Source organism: Nakaseomyces bracarensis, assembly GCF_045282275.1.
Source record: "Nakaseomyces bracarensis strain CBM3 chromosome Unknown Scaff11_0, whole genome shotgun sequence".
NCBI lineage: Eukaryota > Fungi > Ascomycota > Saccharomycetes > Saccharomycetales > Saccharomycetaceae > Nakaseomyces > Nakaseomyces bracarensis.
This window is the reverse complement of record NW_027263957.1, coordinates 527,758-541,814: the sequence shown is the minus strand read 5'-3', so window position 1 is coordinate 541,814 and position 14,057 is coordinate 527,758. Positions and strand designations below refer to the sequence as shown.

The 14,057-nt window shown below is 36.5% G+C and overlaps 5 protein-coding genes across 5 annotated transcripts; 2 read left to right on the top strand and 3 right to left on the bottom strand.

Moving 5' to 3' along the window:
- Positions 1-205: 205 nt before the first annotated feature.
- On the bottom strand, positions 206-2,902 carry GPH1 (glycogen phosphorylase; the record flags this gene model as incomplete). Its single annotated transcript, XM_071053420.1, has 1 exon — positions 206-2,902. The coding sequence occupies one exon, from the start codon at positions 2,900-2,902 to the stop codon at positions 206-208; it is 2,697 nt and encodes an 898-aa protein (XP_070910828.1).
- A 1,793-nt stretch (positions 2,903-4,695) lies between these two features.
- Positions 4,696-6,822, bottom strand: KRE6 (beta-glucan synthesis-associated protein KRE6; the record flags this gene model as incomplete). The annotated part of the gene is made up of 1 exon (XM_071053419.1): positions 4,696-6,822. The coding sequence occupies one exon, from the start codon at positions 6,820-6,822 to the stop codon at positions 4,696-4,698; it is 2,127 nt and encodes a 708-aa protein (XP_070910827.1).
- Positions 6,823-7,760: 938 nt separating this feature from the next.
- NCA2 (Nca2p) lies at positions 7,761-9,557 on the top strand (the record flags this gene model as incomplete). Its single annotated transcript, XM_071053418.1, has 1 exon — positions 7,761-9,557. The coding sequence occupies one exon, from the start codon at positions 7,761-7,763 to the stop codon at positions 9,555-9,557; it is 1,797 nt and encodes a 598-aa protein (XP_070910826.1).
- A 573-nt stretch (positions 9,558-10,130) lies between these two features.
- On the bottom strand, positions 10,131-10,787 carry RNJ42_03253 (SH3 domain-containing protein; the record flags this gene model as incomplete). Its single annotated transcript, XM_071053417.1, has 1 exon — positions 10,131-10,787. One exon carries the CDS (start codon positions 10,785-10,787, stop codon positions 10,131-10,133), a length of 657 nt encoding a protein of 218 aa, XP_070910825.1.
- A 1,278-nt stretch (positions 10,788-12,065) lies between these two features.
- Positions 12,066-13,469, top strand: OM45 (Om45p; the record flags this gene model as incomplete). Its single annotated transcript, XM_071053416.1, has 1 exon — positions 12,066-13,469. The coding sequence occupies one exon, from the start codon at positions 12,066-12,068 to the stop codon at positions 13,467-13,469; it is 1,404 nt and encodes a 467-aa protein (XP_070910824.1).
- Positions 13,470-14,057: the final 588 nt, after the last annotated feature.

Sequence of the window (14,057 nt, the reverse complement as noted above, 5' to 3'; positions counted from 1 at the left end):
ATTAATAAGTAAATTTATTTAATCTAAGATGTTCTAAAAAATTCAAGGAATAATATCTTAAATTTAAAAGATAATAGACAGTATACATCTCATCTTAGTACATCCGAAAATAAGAGAGAATTGAAATAATATAACGCCCTAAAGCAGGTCATATCAAAACGTTTATTAGAATAATATTATCAAACAAGTAGTGTCAGCTAGGGTTTCATGGCTTGACTGGTTCAGCGTTCCAGATAGTGTCGGCATATTCTTCGATACAACGGTCACTGGAGAAGAAACCACAGTTGGCAACACTCAAAATACTCTTTTTAATCCACTCTTTCTTTTGATTGTGGAAGACGTCATCTACCAAATCTTGAGTAGTCAAGTAAGACTCGAAATCGTCACTTACTAAGTAGTAGTCACCATGTTGCTTAACACTATCAACCAATGGCTTAAATTCATTCGCATTCTCAGGGGTTAGAATACCAGATTCAACGAATTCCAAAACCTTGGCAAGTGATTCAGGAATGTCGTGGCTTTGGTATTGGTGATTGTATCTTAAGTCTTCAACATTTTCAGCAAGGTTACCGAACAAGAAGATGTTGTCTTCACCAATTTCTCTGGTGATTTCAACGTTAGCACCGTCGACAGTACCGATAATTAAACCACCATTCATGACGAACTTCATATTAGAGGTACCAGAGGCCTCTGTACCAGCAGTTGAGATATGTTCACTCAAGTCACTAGCAGGGATAATAACTTCAGCCTTGGAGACATTGTATTCCGCAATGAATACAACCTTCAACAAATCACCAATGTCTTTGTCGTTGTTCACAATCTCACCAACAGAGTTGATCAATTTAATAATCAACTTGGCCATGTAATAACCTGGGGCAGACTTACCACCAAAGATGGAAACCTTACGAGGATATCTCTTCTCGACCTCAGCTAATGAAGCTCCGTTCTTCAACATTTCCTTCATAGCCAAGTAACGGTGGATAACACCAAATATATTCATTTGTTGACGCTTATATTCATGAATACGCTTAACTTGAATATCAAACAATGTGTCAGAGATATGTTCTCTGTCTAACAAGTCAACACCATCATTTTCATGCTTTATCAAATCAGCTAATCTCAACTTATTATGTTCCTTGATGCTGTTCCATTTTTCTTGGAATTTCTTGTCATCAGCGTACTTTGCAAGCTCTGTTAATCTGGTCATGTCCAATAGATAATCTTCAGATGGGTCTTGTAAAACATCCCTAATTAAGGCAGCCATCTCAGGATTAGCTTGCTTCAACCACCTTCTTGGAGTGATACCGTTAGTAACATTGGTGAATTTGGATGGTCCAAAGAACTTAACGAAGTCCTTGAAAATAGTGGTCTTGATCAACTCAGAGTGCAATTCAGCAACACCATTTACCTTATGAGAACCAACAATGGCCAAGAACGCCATTCTGATTTGTCTTTCACCAGCTTCTTCAATGATGGAAATACGAGACAATAAATCAACATCCTTAGGGAATTTCTTAGCAACATCTTGTAGGAAGAACCAATTGATGTCGTAAATAATTTCCAAATGTCTTGGTAGCAAGTGCCCAAATAAGCTAACAGGCCACTTCTCCAGAGCTTCTTGCATGACAGTGTGGTTAGTGTAAGAGAAAGTTTTAGTAACAATGTCCCAAGCCTCGTGCCAGTCCATCTTCTCTAAATCGACCAAAATTCTTTGCAATTCAACAACAGCCAAGGTTGGGTGAGTGTCATTCAGTTGAATAGCAACTTGGTCTGGGAACTCTCTCCATGGTCTCTTGGTCTTCTTGAATCTTCTCAAGATATCATGTAGGGAGGCAGAACACCAGAAGTACTGTTGCTTCAATCTCAATTCTTTACCTTGAGCAAAGTTATCATTTGGATATAGAACAGCAGTGATAGACTCAGCACGTTGTTGTTCTCCGACGGAGTTCTTGTAGTCACCGTTGTTGAATTTAGCAAAGTCAAATTCAGTAGTTGGTCTAGCTTGCCACAATCTCAAGTTGTTAACAGTAGAAGTCTTAAAACCTGGGACAGGGAAATCGTAGGCAACAGCTAGAACTCTTTCACCACCAATCCATTGAGATGGTTGAAGAGTGGTAGACTCCTTCCCGTCTCTATCAACATAACCGTAGAAGGTGACTGGGATTTGAACTTCATTACGCTCAATTTCCCAAGCATTACCAAAGTTCAACCAGTAGTCTGGTGTTTCAACTTGATAACCATTGATAATCTTTTGAGAAAAGATACCATATTGATAACGTAGACCGTAACCCCATGCAGGGATGTTTTCGGTAGCCATGGAGTCAACGAAACAAGCAGCTAGACGACCTAAACCACCGTTACCTAGACCAGCATCTGGTTCTTGGTCCAAGACATCTTCCATCTTGAATCCTAACTCGTCCAAAGCACCTTCGATAAGCTTTCTTGGCTCCTCTTTTAGGCTATTGTCACCATTGTCCATGTTAATCAAAGCATTGTCAAGAGCCCTACCCATCAAGAACTCTAAAGACAAGTAGTAAACTCTTTTAGGGTCTCTAGTGGTCAACTTTTGTTGGGTCTTGTTCCAGTCAATGATCAAGTTGTCTCTGACACTCATAGACGTAGCCTCATAAGCAGCCAATTCGTCACAGTTGTACAAAGATCTACCCAATGTGGTCTCGACATGGTCAATAAACCTGTCCTGGAAGTCATCAGCTTTCTCAAACTTCTTGACTTGATGCTTGTTCCATAGAGCACGTGATTTCAATGGAATGGTGGCATCGATAGATTTAATTTCCTGAGGTAAGAAACCAGTCAATCTTCTAGTCAAACGTGGAATTTGACGAGGGTTGCTTGGTTCCTCGGTAATCATATCATTAGTGGTGCTAGATGATACTGGTGGCATTTTTTGTTATGGCTTGTTTTGTTTTTTTTTCTCTAAAAAAATTAATAATAAATTCTTATAGTTTTCCTCAATTGAATAATTAGGACCTTGATTAGTTTTTTATTTTTGTTTTTTATATTATTATTATTATAACTATTAATAATAAATGAAATAAAATAAAATAAAAAAATAAATCCTCCTTTTATTATTGCACTACTGTAATTGATACTGTAGTATAATCCCTTTTTCTATTATTAGTTTTCTTTTTTGCTTCAGTACTCAATAAGAACAAATGAATTGAGTTGAATTGAGTTGAATTGAATTGAATAACAAGATATATATATATCAAATACTGTAAGGATTAATACCTCCCTCTTTTTTACTACTTATATATACTTTTTTTTCCCCCTACCATGTCCTTCCCCTTCTTTCAATATTGAGAATCACATTGAGTCTCTCTCTTCTCTTCTCTCTACAATTAACTTCCTTTTTACCAAAAATACAAAGGGAGTTCAGGAGGAAGTAGGGGAGGGCTTTTTTTGGTTCTTTTTTTTTTTGGTTCTACGGTAATAAGTCCTCGAGAAACTTTTATTGAATTTGTATTTTATCCAACCACTGATTATCTCTCATTCTCTATCATGTGTGTGTCCCAGAAAAATATCTCTTCTTTTCTATTCTGTAGGTAGTGTTCATTTGCTTTGTCCTGTGAATCCTTTTTTTTTTTATTATTATTGATTGTTATTCCATTATAATCCCTCAGTAAAGTACCTCATCCCTCTATCAATTTCTGGTGAGTTAGTTGTTTAGCTTTTTTTGGTTCATGTTTAAAATTTTATTCAGGTTATTTCTGTAGCCATAATTTTTAAGGGGGTGGGGGCCCATGTTGGACTATTTTAGAACGGTAAGAACACACATAGTAAAACCCATATTGTAAGTACAAAATAAATGCGGGAGACAGAGACAGAGAAAGAGACAAAAAAAAAGATATACAATTTAAACTTCCTACTAATATCGTATACAGTCTTCCCTTAGCTTATCGTCTCTTCCTCATACCTCTTCTCCAGACATAGACCGTAGGCCCCACTTCTCAGTTCCTTCTAAGTTCCTCTTTCTACTACAAAAAAAAAAAGTCTCCCCCTACCACGACTCCCTTGTCATAGGGGCAGGGACTGTTCCGTGCTTTTCAGGAAGACGGAAACGGGAGGTAGGTCTTTGAAAGGAGAGACCAAGAGAAAGAGAGGGGGAGGAGCGCACGCCGGGGAGACTGAGAAGACTCAGTTACTTGCCTGCGTTTTCTCGAAAGTGAAAAAAAATAACTTGTTTTTCGGCCCCGCTTTTCATGCTTTTGTTTTTATGCTTTGGTTCTTGACACGGTTCCTCTAAGGAGGTACCGGAAAGCACCTACTAGTTAAAGAGATATAAGATAGAGAGGTAACGCATATGCTCGAGACTGTGTTAAACTAAAATATAAAATCAGGCAATGATTGCTATTAAGTAGTAACAATTGCGAGGTAATATTCCAGAAAGAAAAAAAATAGTAGTGCAAAATCTACCTTTGGGATCTGGCATTTCTTGATATACTTCCTTTCTTTTTTTGTCCCACTTTGTATACATTATAACAATATGTATAAGATACGTTACAAATAAGATCATACAGAACTAAAGATAAGAGTAATTTCAAAACTAGAAAAAAAAAAATAAAACAAGTATAATATGAATGGTTGAGATATAATTATATATAATAGTATAATGTAGAAAAAAAGATGAAAACTATATAGAGTGAAAAGAAAAGAGAAGACATGTAGATGCTAGATTTAATTGTTCTTCAATGAAAATTTAGAACTCTTACAATTTCCTGTTAGGATATTCTTTGGAGTAGAGTAGTTTGCAAGAGCCCATTTTGTGACGTTTGGATTTTGATAAACGATTGGATGACTCTCGATATAATCGTAAGTTGGATAATCGGAGGGGTCGCATGTGATACTAACACTATTATTAGGTTGGTATATTCTAACGTAGTCGATGGACATGGTAACTGGGAAATAGATCATTTGCCAATCAATGTATGCCCAATTGTTAGAAAGACCCAGATTCAGAATCATAGACATCGGCTCTTTGCTGACATGTCTTTGGCCGATATTACCATTAGGATGCATTGCAACACTAGTTAGAGTCCATGTTGGGTTGTCACCAACATACCATTGAATGTAACCTTCATCATCATCGTGTAGAAATTCAATAGCAAATTTTTGGAAGTGCCCTGAATTCTCACCAAATTGGTACCATGATGTGTTCAACGTGGTGACAGCAGAAATAGCCTGTTGGAATGGACCACCACAGTAAGTATTCATGGATGTAGTGGAGAAATTGTGGACTTCGATAAACGTGTAGTCTGGCATATACCAAATGTCAAAAGGAGCAACTTGGTATGATTGAGAAGCAACACCAGTACCCAGAGTTGTATCAGTAGCACCTTCCAAAACATCGATTTCTGGGGCACCTCTACCAACACCTTGATTAGGATGCTCTTCGCCGTCACAAGTGCAAACACTTAGTCTCTGACCTGGGAGGTAGGAAATACCATCAGGTGAACTTTGGTTAGGAGTGATACCAGCGTCACAAGAAGAATATGAATATGGCCATACACCATCAGTAGATCCCAGATATCCAGGCCTACCCAAATTACCCATGGTCCAAAGACCAGGCCATACACCAGAAACACGACCATAATTTGGCAGATTTGCAGATATTTCTAGAGCACCTTGGGTAAAACATAGTTTATTCCAACTTTGAAGCATACCGGATCTGTAAAATAAGCCGTGATTTTGAAAAGCGTCCATTCTTAGTGTTAGTGTCCCATTTCTAGTTGTGGAAGCGTCTGGTGAATACCACTCTAAATCCTTAGTAGCATCATAGTGAATATCGGGAGCAGTCCAAAATTGGTCTTCCCCATCATAAAATGTCCTTCCTTCAGCATTAAATTCATCTGAGAATACCAGCTTCCAGTATGAACCATCTCTGGCTTGTCTTGAATACGCAGATTGAGGAGTATCGAAATCTACCAATTTTGTCCTAATTGCAGATAGTTGTGGGTATTGGTATGCGGATAGAAGCGTTTGTACCACTGGTTTACCTTGGGAAGTAACACCTGAATATGTAAGAGCTGGTAAAACAACGAAAAGAGCACCGGCACCTAGGAATAAAAGCACTATACCTACTAGACCACCAAATGATTTCTTATCCATGTATTTAAAGTCATTAACAAACCTCTTTCTGTCCAGCATAGCTTCTTCTTCTGGATCCGGGTTATGCAAGTAGTCGTCATCCTCCTTCTCCTCCATCAATAACGGGAAGGAAGAGGCAGGGTATCCACCGAATGGCGAGAAATCTTGTTCTCCCAAGAAAGTGTTATTGTTTGTGGACGACAAGGAGGAGCCCGAATTGTCTGGGGAAGATGCCATACGTGGCACAGGTGATGATGAATATGCCTGGTGATTGAGCTGCGTCATTGAAGCAACTCTAGAGCCCACAAGAGGATATCTATCAAATTCTGGTGGGGACAATATATCATTCTTTGAAAGACCAGTATTCAGAGATGTCTGGGAGAAATACCTTTTGCTGTTATCCAAGTTCTTACTGCCCGAAGCACCACCTATATTTTGAGCAGTGCTGTTATTTTTAGAGTAGTACCCTTTGTAGTCGGAAACATGAGCATTAGAGCTTTCAATACCGAGACCTCCATCTCTCTGATCATCATCATCCATATCTATGAGATTACCGTTTCTGTCATCATAATGTATAAAAGAAGTAGCACTACCATCTTCATTCTCCTCATCACTAGCTAGAAATGGGTTTGCTGGTCGAGAATTATAGTCTCCTCTCAACACAGAAGATCCATCAGATGGATATTCATCACGTTCAGTCAGATTTCTCACTGGCATCCCAAGTTCTTTGTTTGTTTGTTTTGTTTTTATTTCCTTTAAGCTTTATTTTAATTTTTTTTATTTCCTTTAAGCTTTATATTATTATTATTATTTCAGGTATTTAAGTCTTCCTCAATTGTAATAGAAGTATTTTTTTTTTTTTTTGAATACAATTTAATAATTTTAGTGCTATCTATAGTCTTTTAAAGAACTATACCTATTATAACAATTTTTTTTTATTCTAGTTTTAATTGTATTTATTGTTATACTATTAATATTAGTTGTCTTTATCTTTAAATGATTTCGTGTGATCAGTTCTACCAAGAAAAATTTTTTTTTAATATAGGTTTTTTTGCTTTTTAACACTAAGTGAAAAGAAACAATATCTTATCCATCTTTGAACAATTTTTTATAAGCCTACCACACACATTACTATGTCGGAGGGGGAGAAGCATTGGACGAAGAAGAAAAGACAGCACAAAAAAAAAAAATGGGCCATGTCCAATTTCTTTCTCGTGTTTTTCTTTATTGGCTTAGAAAAGTTCGCAGTGCTCAGCAATAAAAATAACAACAATAACAGCAAAAACAACAAAACAAAAAGAAAGAAAGAAACTGATATTTAAAAAAAAAAGTGCCGCACCTAGATACATTCGCACAAGCTAGATCTTTTTTATAACGCGTCTTTTTGATATAGCTTATAGATGTAATTTTTTCGCGTTTATGCCAAGTCGCGTTACGTATATGGTGATATTAAAGTAATTCGTGACGTTATTTACAGGTGATATATTCGTGTAGTCGTATATCATTAAATTACACTTCCCTTATAATATATTAATAATATTAATACTTAATATTAATATTATATTAGTATTAAAACTAGGAAATACGGAGTTTTGGTCTCTGTTAATATTTGTTAAAACCATAGAAAAAAATAAAAAAATAATAAATTTTATAAGATGATTGTCGATAGGCAGATATTGAATCGTCTTGAAGGAGTTGATAATCAATTAAATGTTGGTTTACAGAGGCTTTTACTCGATGACACCGCTTCAAGGACAGATGAGCAAGTGTTGATTGTACAAGATGGTCTACAACGTGTGAAGGGGATTGTTGATGGGCTAGTGAGGTTCTTACGTAGAGATAGTGGTGGAACGTTGTCACTGAACTACCGTGAGATCTTAAGGATTTTACGTCAAGTGTCAGAGACTGCTGAAACAGGTCATCGATTAGATGATGGAGGGTTGGCCTCGTTATATTATAATGCACTAATACGCTACGTTGTGGTGTTGTGTTACTACACGCTTCTCAGCAGTGCTGCTACAAATTTACCTAGATGTTATGATGCAATTGATTATTATCGGAACATCAGTAACTCCACTACTAAATCTTTTTATTATGGAATTCAGTTCATGATACCTCATTTGTTGAGTCAAAGCTACCACAAGAACAAGAATAATAAACTAGATGTATTTAAGCTGAGATTAGACTTTGTTCTGATGAAGAACTTCCAATTTGTTGGTATTCCAAGAGATAAAGGTGATCTTATTAAGAACCCATTAAACTATATCAAAGTCTTGTTGAATTTACCACTTTCCCTAGTGCAGGATGAACTTTCAAAGAAACTAGAGACCTTTGATGAAGAAACTGGAAGTGAGACTAAGAAACTCGGTAAGTTGATTGACGATTTTAATAGCCAGTTCTCAGCATCAAATGATATTTCAACTCATATCAGAGCCATTGGAGATTATGTCGAGGTTTCTGGATTAAATAGTGGTGATATAAATGAATTGATCGATGTTATCTCAGCTATCAATGACAATTGCCTAAAGAAGAATAATGACATCCGTAAACCAGGCTTTTTCAATCGTAACTGGCCGCTCATTACCTTGGGGTTACTATATGGACCTTCTTCGTTATTCGCCCTCTGGCAGGCAAGATTCAAGATAGCTGACTTCATACAACATAATGTAGTCGATTTTATTACCGGTTTAGTCTACAACTGGGTATACACGCCTATGAAGCAGGTTTGGGCCACAGTAAGACATGATGAAGGCAGCTCTATCTCGGTCACTTCACAGGGTTCTCTAGAATCTGAAATGGGTTCACTAAGTCGTATGATTGTTAGTTTTGTTGTAGACAATAGTGACAACAAGCAGGCAATCAATGAGGCTCAATTAGTAACCGATGTAGAACATGGTGATCTGACGCAGTTCTTAACGATATATGAAAACCAATTACACCACCCTATCAAAAATATTGTCAGTGGATCATTGATTAGGTCACTTCTGATACAGGTACAGAAGACGAAGGTTGACGGTTCCCTAGCATTGAATGGTATTGATAAAATGTTGAAGTCACAACAGTTAGTATTTGGAGTCCTTGCTGTCTCTCCCGCACTGGTGATTATTTACACTCTTTTTGTTGCTCTCAAGAGATTTATCAAGCTCGGAAGTGTATACTCCAGTGTTCAAAAATTTAAACACAGGATCAGTGTTAGTTTGAACAATGTAGAGAGAATTATTAATGACTTCAAAGATAATGAATTGAAAGGACCTAATGAATACTTGAATGAGGGGCTGTTATTTATCGAGATTGCCACGTTGTACGATCTAGGGAAGAGAATTGTGCCTAAAAACAGGAGAACTGAATGGTGTAGAGACGTTCAGGAACTAATGACAAGTTCTAAATTTTCGAGGCAGACCCATCTAAATGTTGTTAATAGGATATATCACGTCTATGGTAGATATATCTAACGACTTATATTCATATTCCAAAAACTTTAATACTTTAATAATTTAATAATTCAATATTCTTTTAAAATTCTTTTGATTTTTTAGCAGTTATATAATAAACTAAATATTTATAAGTTAAAAGAGTAAGTAGAGAATTTCACTGGAAGAAATTCTTCTATATATTTGAAATTTTTATAGCGGGAGAGGATAGTTGAATATATATCTCAAACTACCGTTAAGTTACAGAAGATATAACAACATAACAAAAAGGATAAACTTGAATAAATGGTGGCTGTATAGCCTATATTGCAGAAAAAAAGTCAAAGTTACAAATAAAAAAAATTGAAAGAAATTCCGGCCTTTAAAAGAGACAAAGAAAAGTTAAATTAGATAGAATAAATGCATTAAAGAGTTGGTATTATGGATTCTCATGAGAATAAAAAGTAAATAGAGAACCATGCGAGAAGTTTGTGGCGAGAATTATCAAAGTTAAGAACCAAAAAGATAAACTATTTTGAAATGTGGGAATTGGTCGTTGTTATTTTGTTTTCAAACAAATTTTAGAATTTTAATTAATAAAAAGTAATAGCGTATCTAGAAAATACTGTTAACCAAGTCACCACCTAAGGTGGCACCAGCACCGAAAATAGCAGCGTTACCTAACTTACTACCGAAACTCTTGAATGCACTATTAGAAGAGTGGTGTTGTTGTGGTTGTTCTACTACTTGCTGAGGAGGAGCCTGGTAGTACTGTTGTGTTGGGATAGGTTGCATAGGGGTAGGCACTTGGTAAGCCACAGGTTGTGGAGAGTAAGACATAGGTTGTGGAGGTGGTGCCTGGTATGATTGTGCTGTAACTTGTGGGGACATCTTCTGTTGTTCATAGGAAGGAGGGGCCAAGTGAGCCTTGTTGGTCAAGGACGAAGGAGAGGCAGGTTTGACATAATTGGATGGGAACATACCTTCCTGGTTGCCCAATCTACCACGGTACCACTCAGCGGAGGGCTTCTCCAACACTTGTATCTTATCACCGGCTTCAAAAGCCAAATCACCGTCTTGTTGTGGTTCGAAATTGTAGAGAGCCTCCACGTATTCTAGAACAGGAGGTGGAGGAGGATGTGGGGAACCAGACTCGTTGGGAAGTTTCATCAAGATCTCCTTGTAACACCCTTCAGTAATAACATTTGATTCCCTCAAGAAATCCAACTCATTTCTAATATTATTCAAAGACCTTTTTATAGCAGATGACATCTTGTTTTGTTTTTGTTTTTGGTTCTGTTTGTTCGCTTTTATGCCTTTCTTTTAGTATTCCTATAAGATTGGGTAAATCTGCTATGATAAAGAAAATCCCAAGGTTTATATAAGATCTAAGTACTTATACTTCAAATGGTTTAGTAATGACGTATACGACTAAAGAGGTATTTTATTTTTTTCTTATAGCACAAGTCAAAAAGGGAGGCGCAATTGCAAATGGCTATTGCTTTTCTTCGCTTAATGCGAGAGAGAGGTGCGTTGGGATATTTCTAAGAGAAAAACCCTTTTTTTATTTTTTTTTTTGGCCCTTAGCAAAATATATTCATATACGAATATGTTACCCGGGTCTATTTATTAGATCCTCCCCTTGTTACCCTGATGATTGTAATCTCAAGGACGGGTAATGCTATTAATTATAATTTGAGTGCGGATGGGAAAGATTTCATAGGAGGAGTAGGTTCGATTTTAGGACTGTTCGTCGTCCGTAAGTACAAATCAAATGGTCTATTTGGTGCGTTAAATGTAGCGTGATTTCTTTTAAGGGGCGCGGGGTTCTTGGTTTTCTTAAAAAATTTTGGTTTTTTTCTGTTGTATTGTGTATTTGAGTTGCGTCTTACCCCGGTTCATATGGTTTAGTTTGTTTTTTTTCATATTCGTGCGGGTTTTTGTTAGAAGCTGACGATTAAACGGAGTTCAATCCAGAATAATGATATCATTATGCTATGTTCTGTCTTGTTATATGCTTTACTCTATCTACTGGGTACGGGTTATGTACCCAGAACCATTAACCTCCTAGGAGATATAGTAAAGAAATAACCTCTCTTAAATAACAGCCCATTGGTCAGTTTTTAACTATTGTATTGTATTCTATTGTATTCTTGTATTGTATTGTATTATTGTATTGTATTGTATTATTGTATTGTATTGTTGTATTGTTGTGTGGTTATTGTCTTGTACTATCTCTATATTGTTGGGATTGTGTGTGCTATAGCATCAAAATCTGCCATCAACTAGACAATCAACTACTATATTGCTTTTTTTTTTATAATTCTAACTACAAGGGGTGGGAAGGATCCCTATTTTTATTTATTTATTTTTTTCATCTACCCTTTATAATATATTACAATAAATTTTTTGTATATAATATTCTTATATATTAATCTTCCTCCCCTCTCCTTCCAATTCTTGTATCTCTAATTAATATTTCATTTAGCTCTTTGTTTTTGATATTAAGTATTTATTTAATTTACATAAACAACTATAAAAAGATAAACCATGTCAAAGGCTGTTGTTACTGGTGCTGCTGCTGTGTCAGCTGCTATTGTTGCTATAACTTATAACCAATCAGTTACGGAGAAGGGTAAACGTACTCAGACTGCTCTATCCATTTCTCGTAATGGTCAGATGTCTTCCTGGACCAGGATTAGAGAGGGTCTATGGGACGATGCTGTCTCCTTAAAGGATGCTTTGTTGTTTAGAGGTATCTACAACGATAACACCCAGAAGTATATCGAACGTGGTAGAGACGATTTGGCCCAGCAGATTGTTGATTCCACAAGTTCAGCTCCTCCTCCACAGCTGGAGAGGTCTACCAGACCAAGACGTAACGTTTTCTCCTCCATGGAGGAGGACAACAACGATAAGGGCCACAATGGTGATGGTGTCGTTGATGGGAAGTCCATCTTTCACTGGGGGTTCAACGAGATCGAAAAAGCCAAGGCCGTGGCTATCGGTGAATTCGATGAAGTGAACAAGAAGTACAATGAGTTGTTGGACAAGTTTAAGCAGTCAAAGTCTAGTATCTTTAGTTCTGGTGACAGAGAGATCAAGAAGCAGGTTGATCAATACAAGAAATTACTGGAAGAGAAGCGGGAAGCTTTACATAAGGCTTCTGAGGCTTTTAACAACTACACCAAGGAGACCTTCAATGAGATTTCAGATAAGATCGATAAACAGGATGTTTTGAACGGTGCTGGACATGTCAAGCGTAAGGACTTATGGAACTGGATGAATGAGGATAACGCCGGTGATAACAAAAAACATGATGTCGAAAAGGTCGCTGCTAAGAGTGTTGTTGGATGGGGTGAACGTGCCCAAGAATTTGCTGAGGAAGAAATTGCTGAACGTGAGAGAAGCTTGAAACCTGGCCCAAGTGAGGCCCAAAGGCGTCTAGATGAATTGAAAAAATACAAGGAAAACGGCTGGTTCACTTACAATAAAGATGGTGCTAGCGAAGAAGAGATCGCTAGACGTGTTATCAAGGGTCTAGAAGGCTGGGGTGACAGTGCTGCTCAATTTGCAAGAGAAGAATATGAGGAATTGAAATGGAATCAAGCCAAGTCGAGAGAACAAGCTGCTCAGGCAGTTGATAATGCATTGAAGAAGTTGGATGAAGCAAAGGCTGAAGTGGATGAGACTGCTTCTAAATGGTGGCAATTTGGTAAAGATAAGAAAGATGAATTGCACGAAAAGAGTTTGTCCAAGTATGAGGAAGCTAAGAAGGAGTATGAAGACTCAAAGTCTGCCCTAGAGAAATGGACCAATAAGCAACAGGGTAAGTTCTGGAGTATGGCTAATGATTCTGTTGATTCTTTACAAAACCAGGTTGATAAAGCACATGATGTTGTGCAAGATAAACTAGAGGACGCCAAGGAATACACTAAGGATAAGTCCAGGTGATCAAGGCCAAGAATTGGCTTGTTGAAATGTCATTACTTTTTTTTTATTTATTCTAAAAGCAATACTTTTCGTATAAGGCACTGACGCATTTTTCTCCTTATACGGTAGTTTGAAATCTGCTCATAATAAATTAAATATATTCCGTATCTTTTAAATTCTTTATTATATTCATAATAACTGTTAGGTTCCTTTTGGAAGATTTCGGGTAAGGACTAAGTAATCTTGTGTAGATATCAAGATCTACTGTTACTTTAATATCTCAAGATATAAAATAAATAAAGTTGAACTATAATGTTTTATTAACAGAATCTTCGAATTTTTTGAGTATGTATTTTTTTCTGCCAAAATTTTTTTAATATTTTGGACTTTATTTGTAAAAAAATTTAACTACCAGTCTAATATATTTCAGCCTTAAGTATTGTAAAATAATAGATGAGGAAATTAATAAATATATTTATAGGATCAACTATTTTATTATAAATATGCGATTCTGTTATAAAACTAAGAAGTTAAAGTAGTTTTAGTATTTATTTAAGAATCTTTAATGATAGTTTTATGAAGGAAAATAAAGATGATAAATGTTAGTGT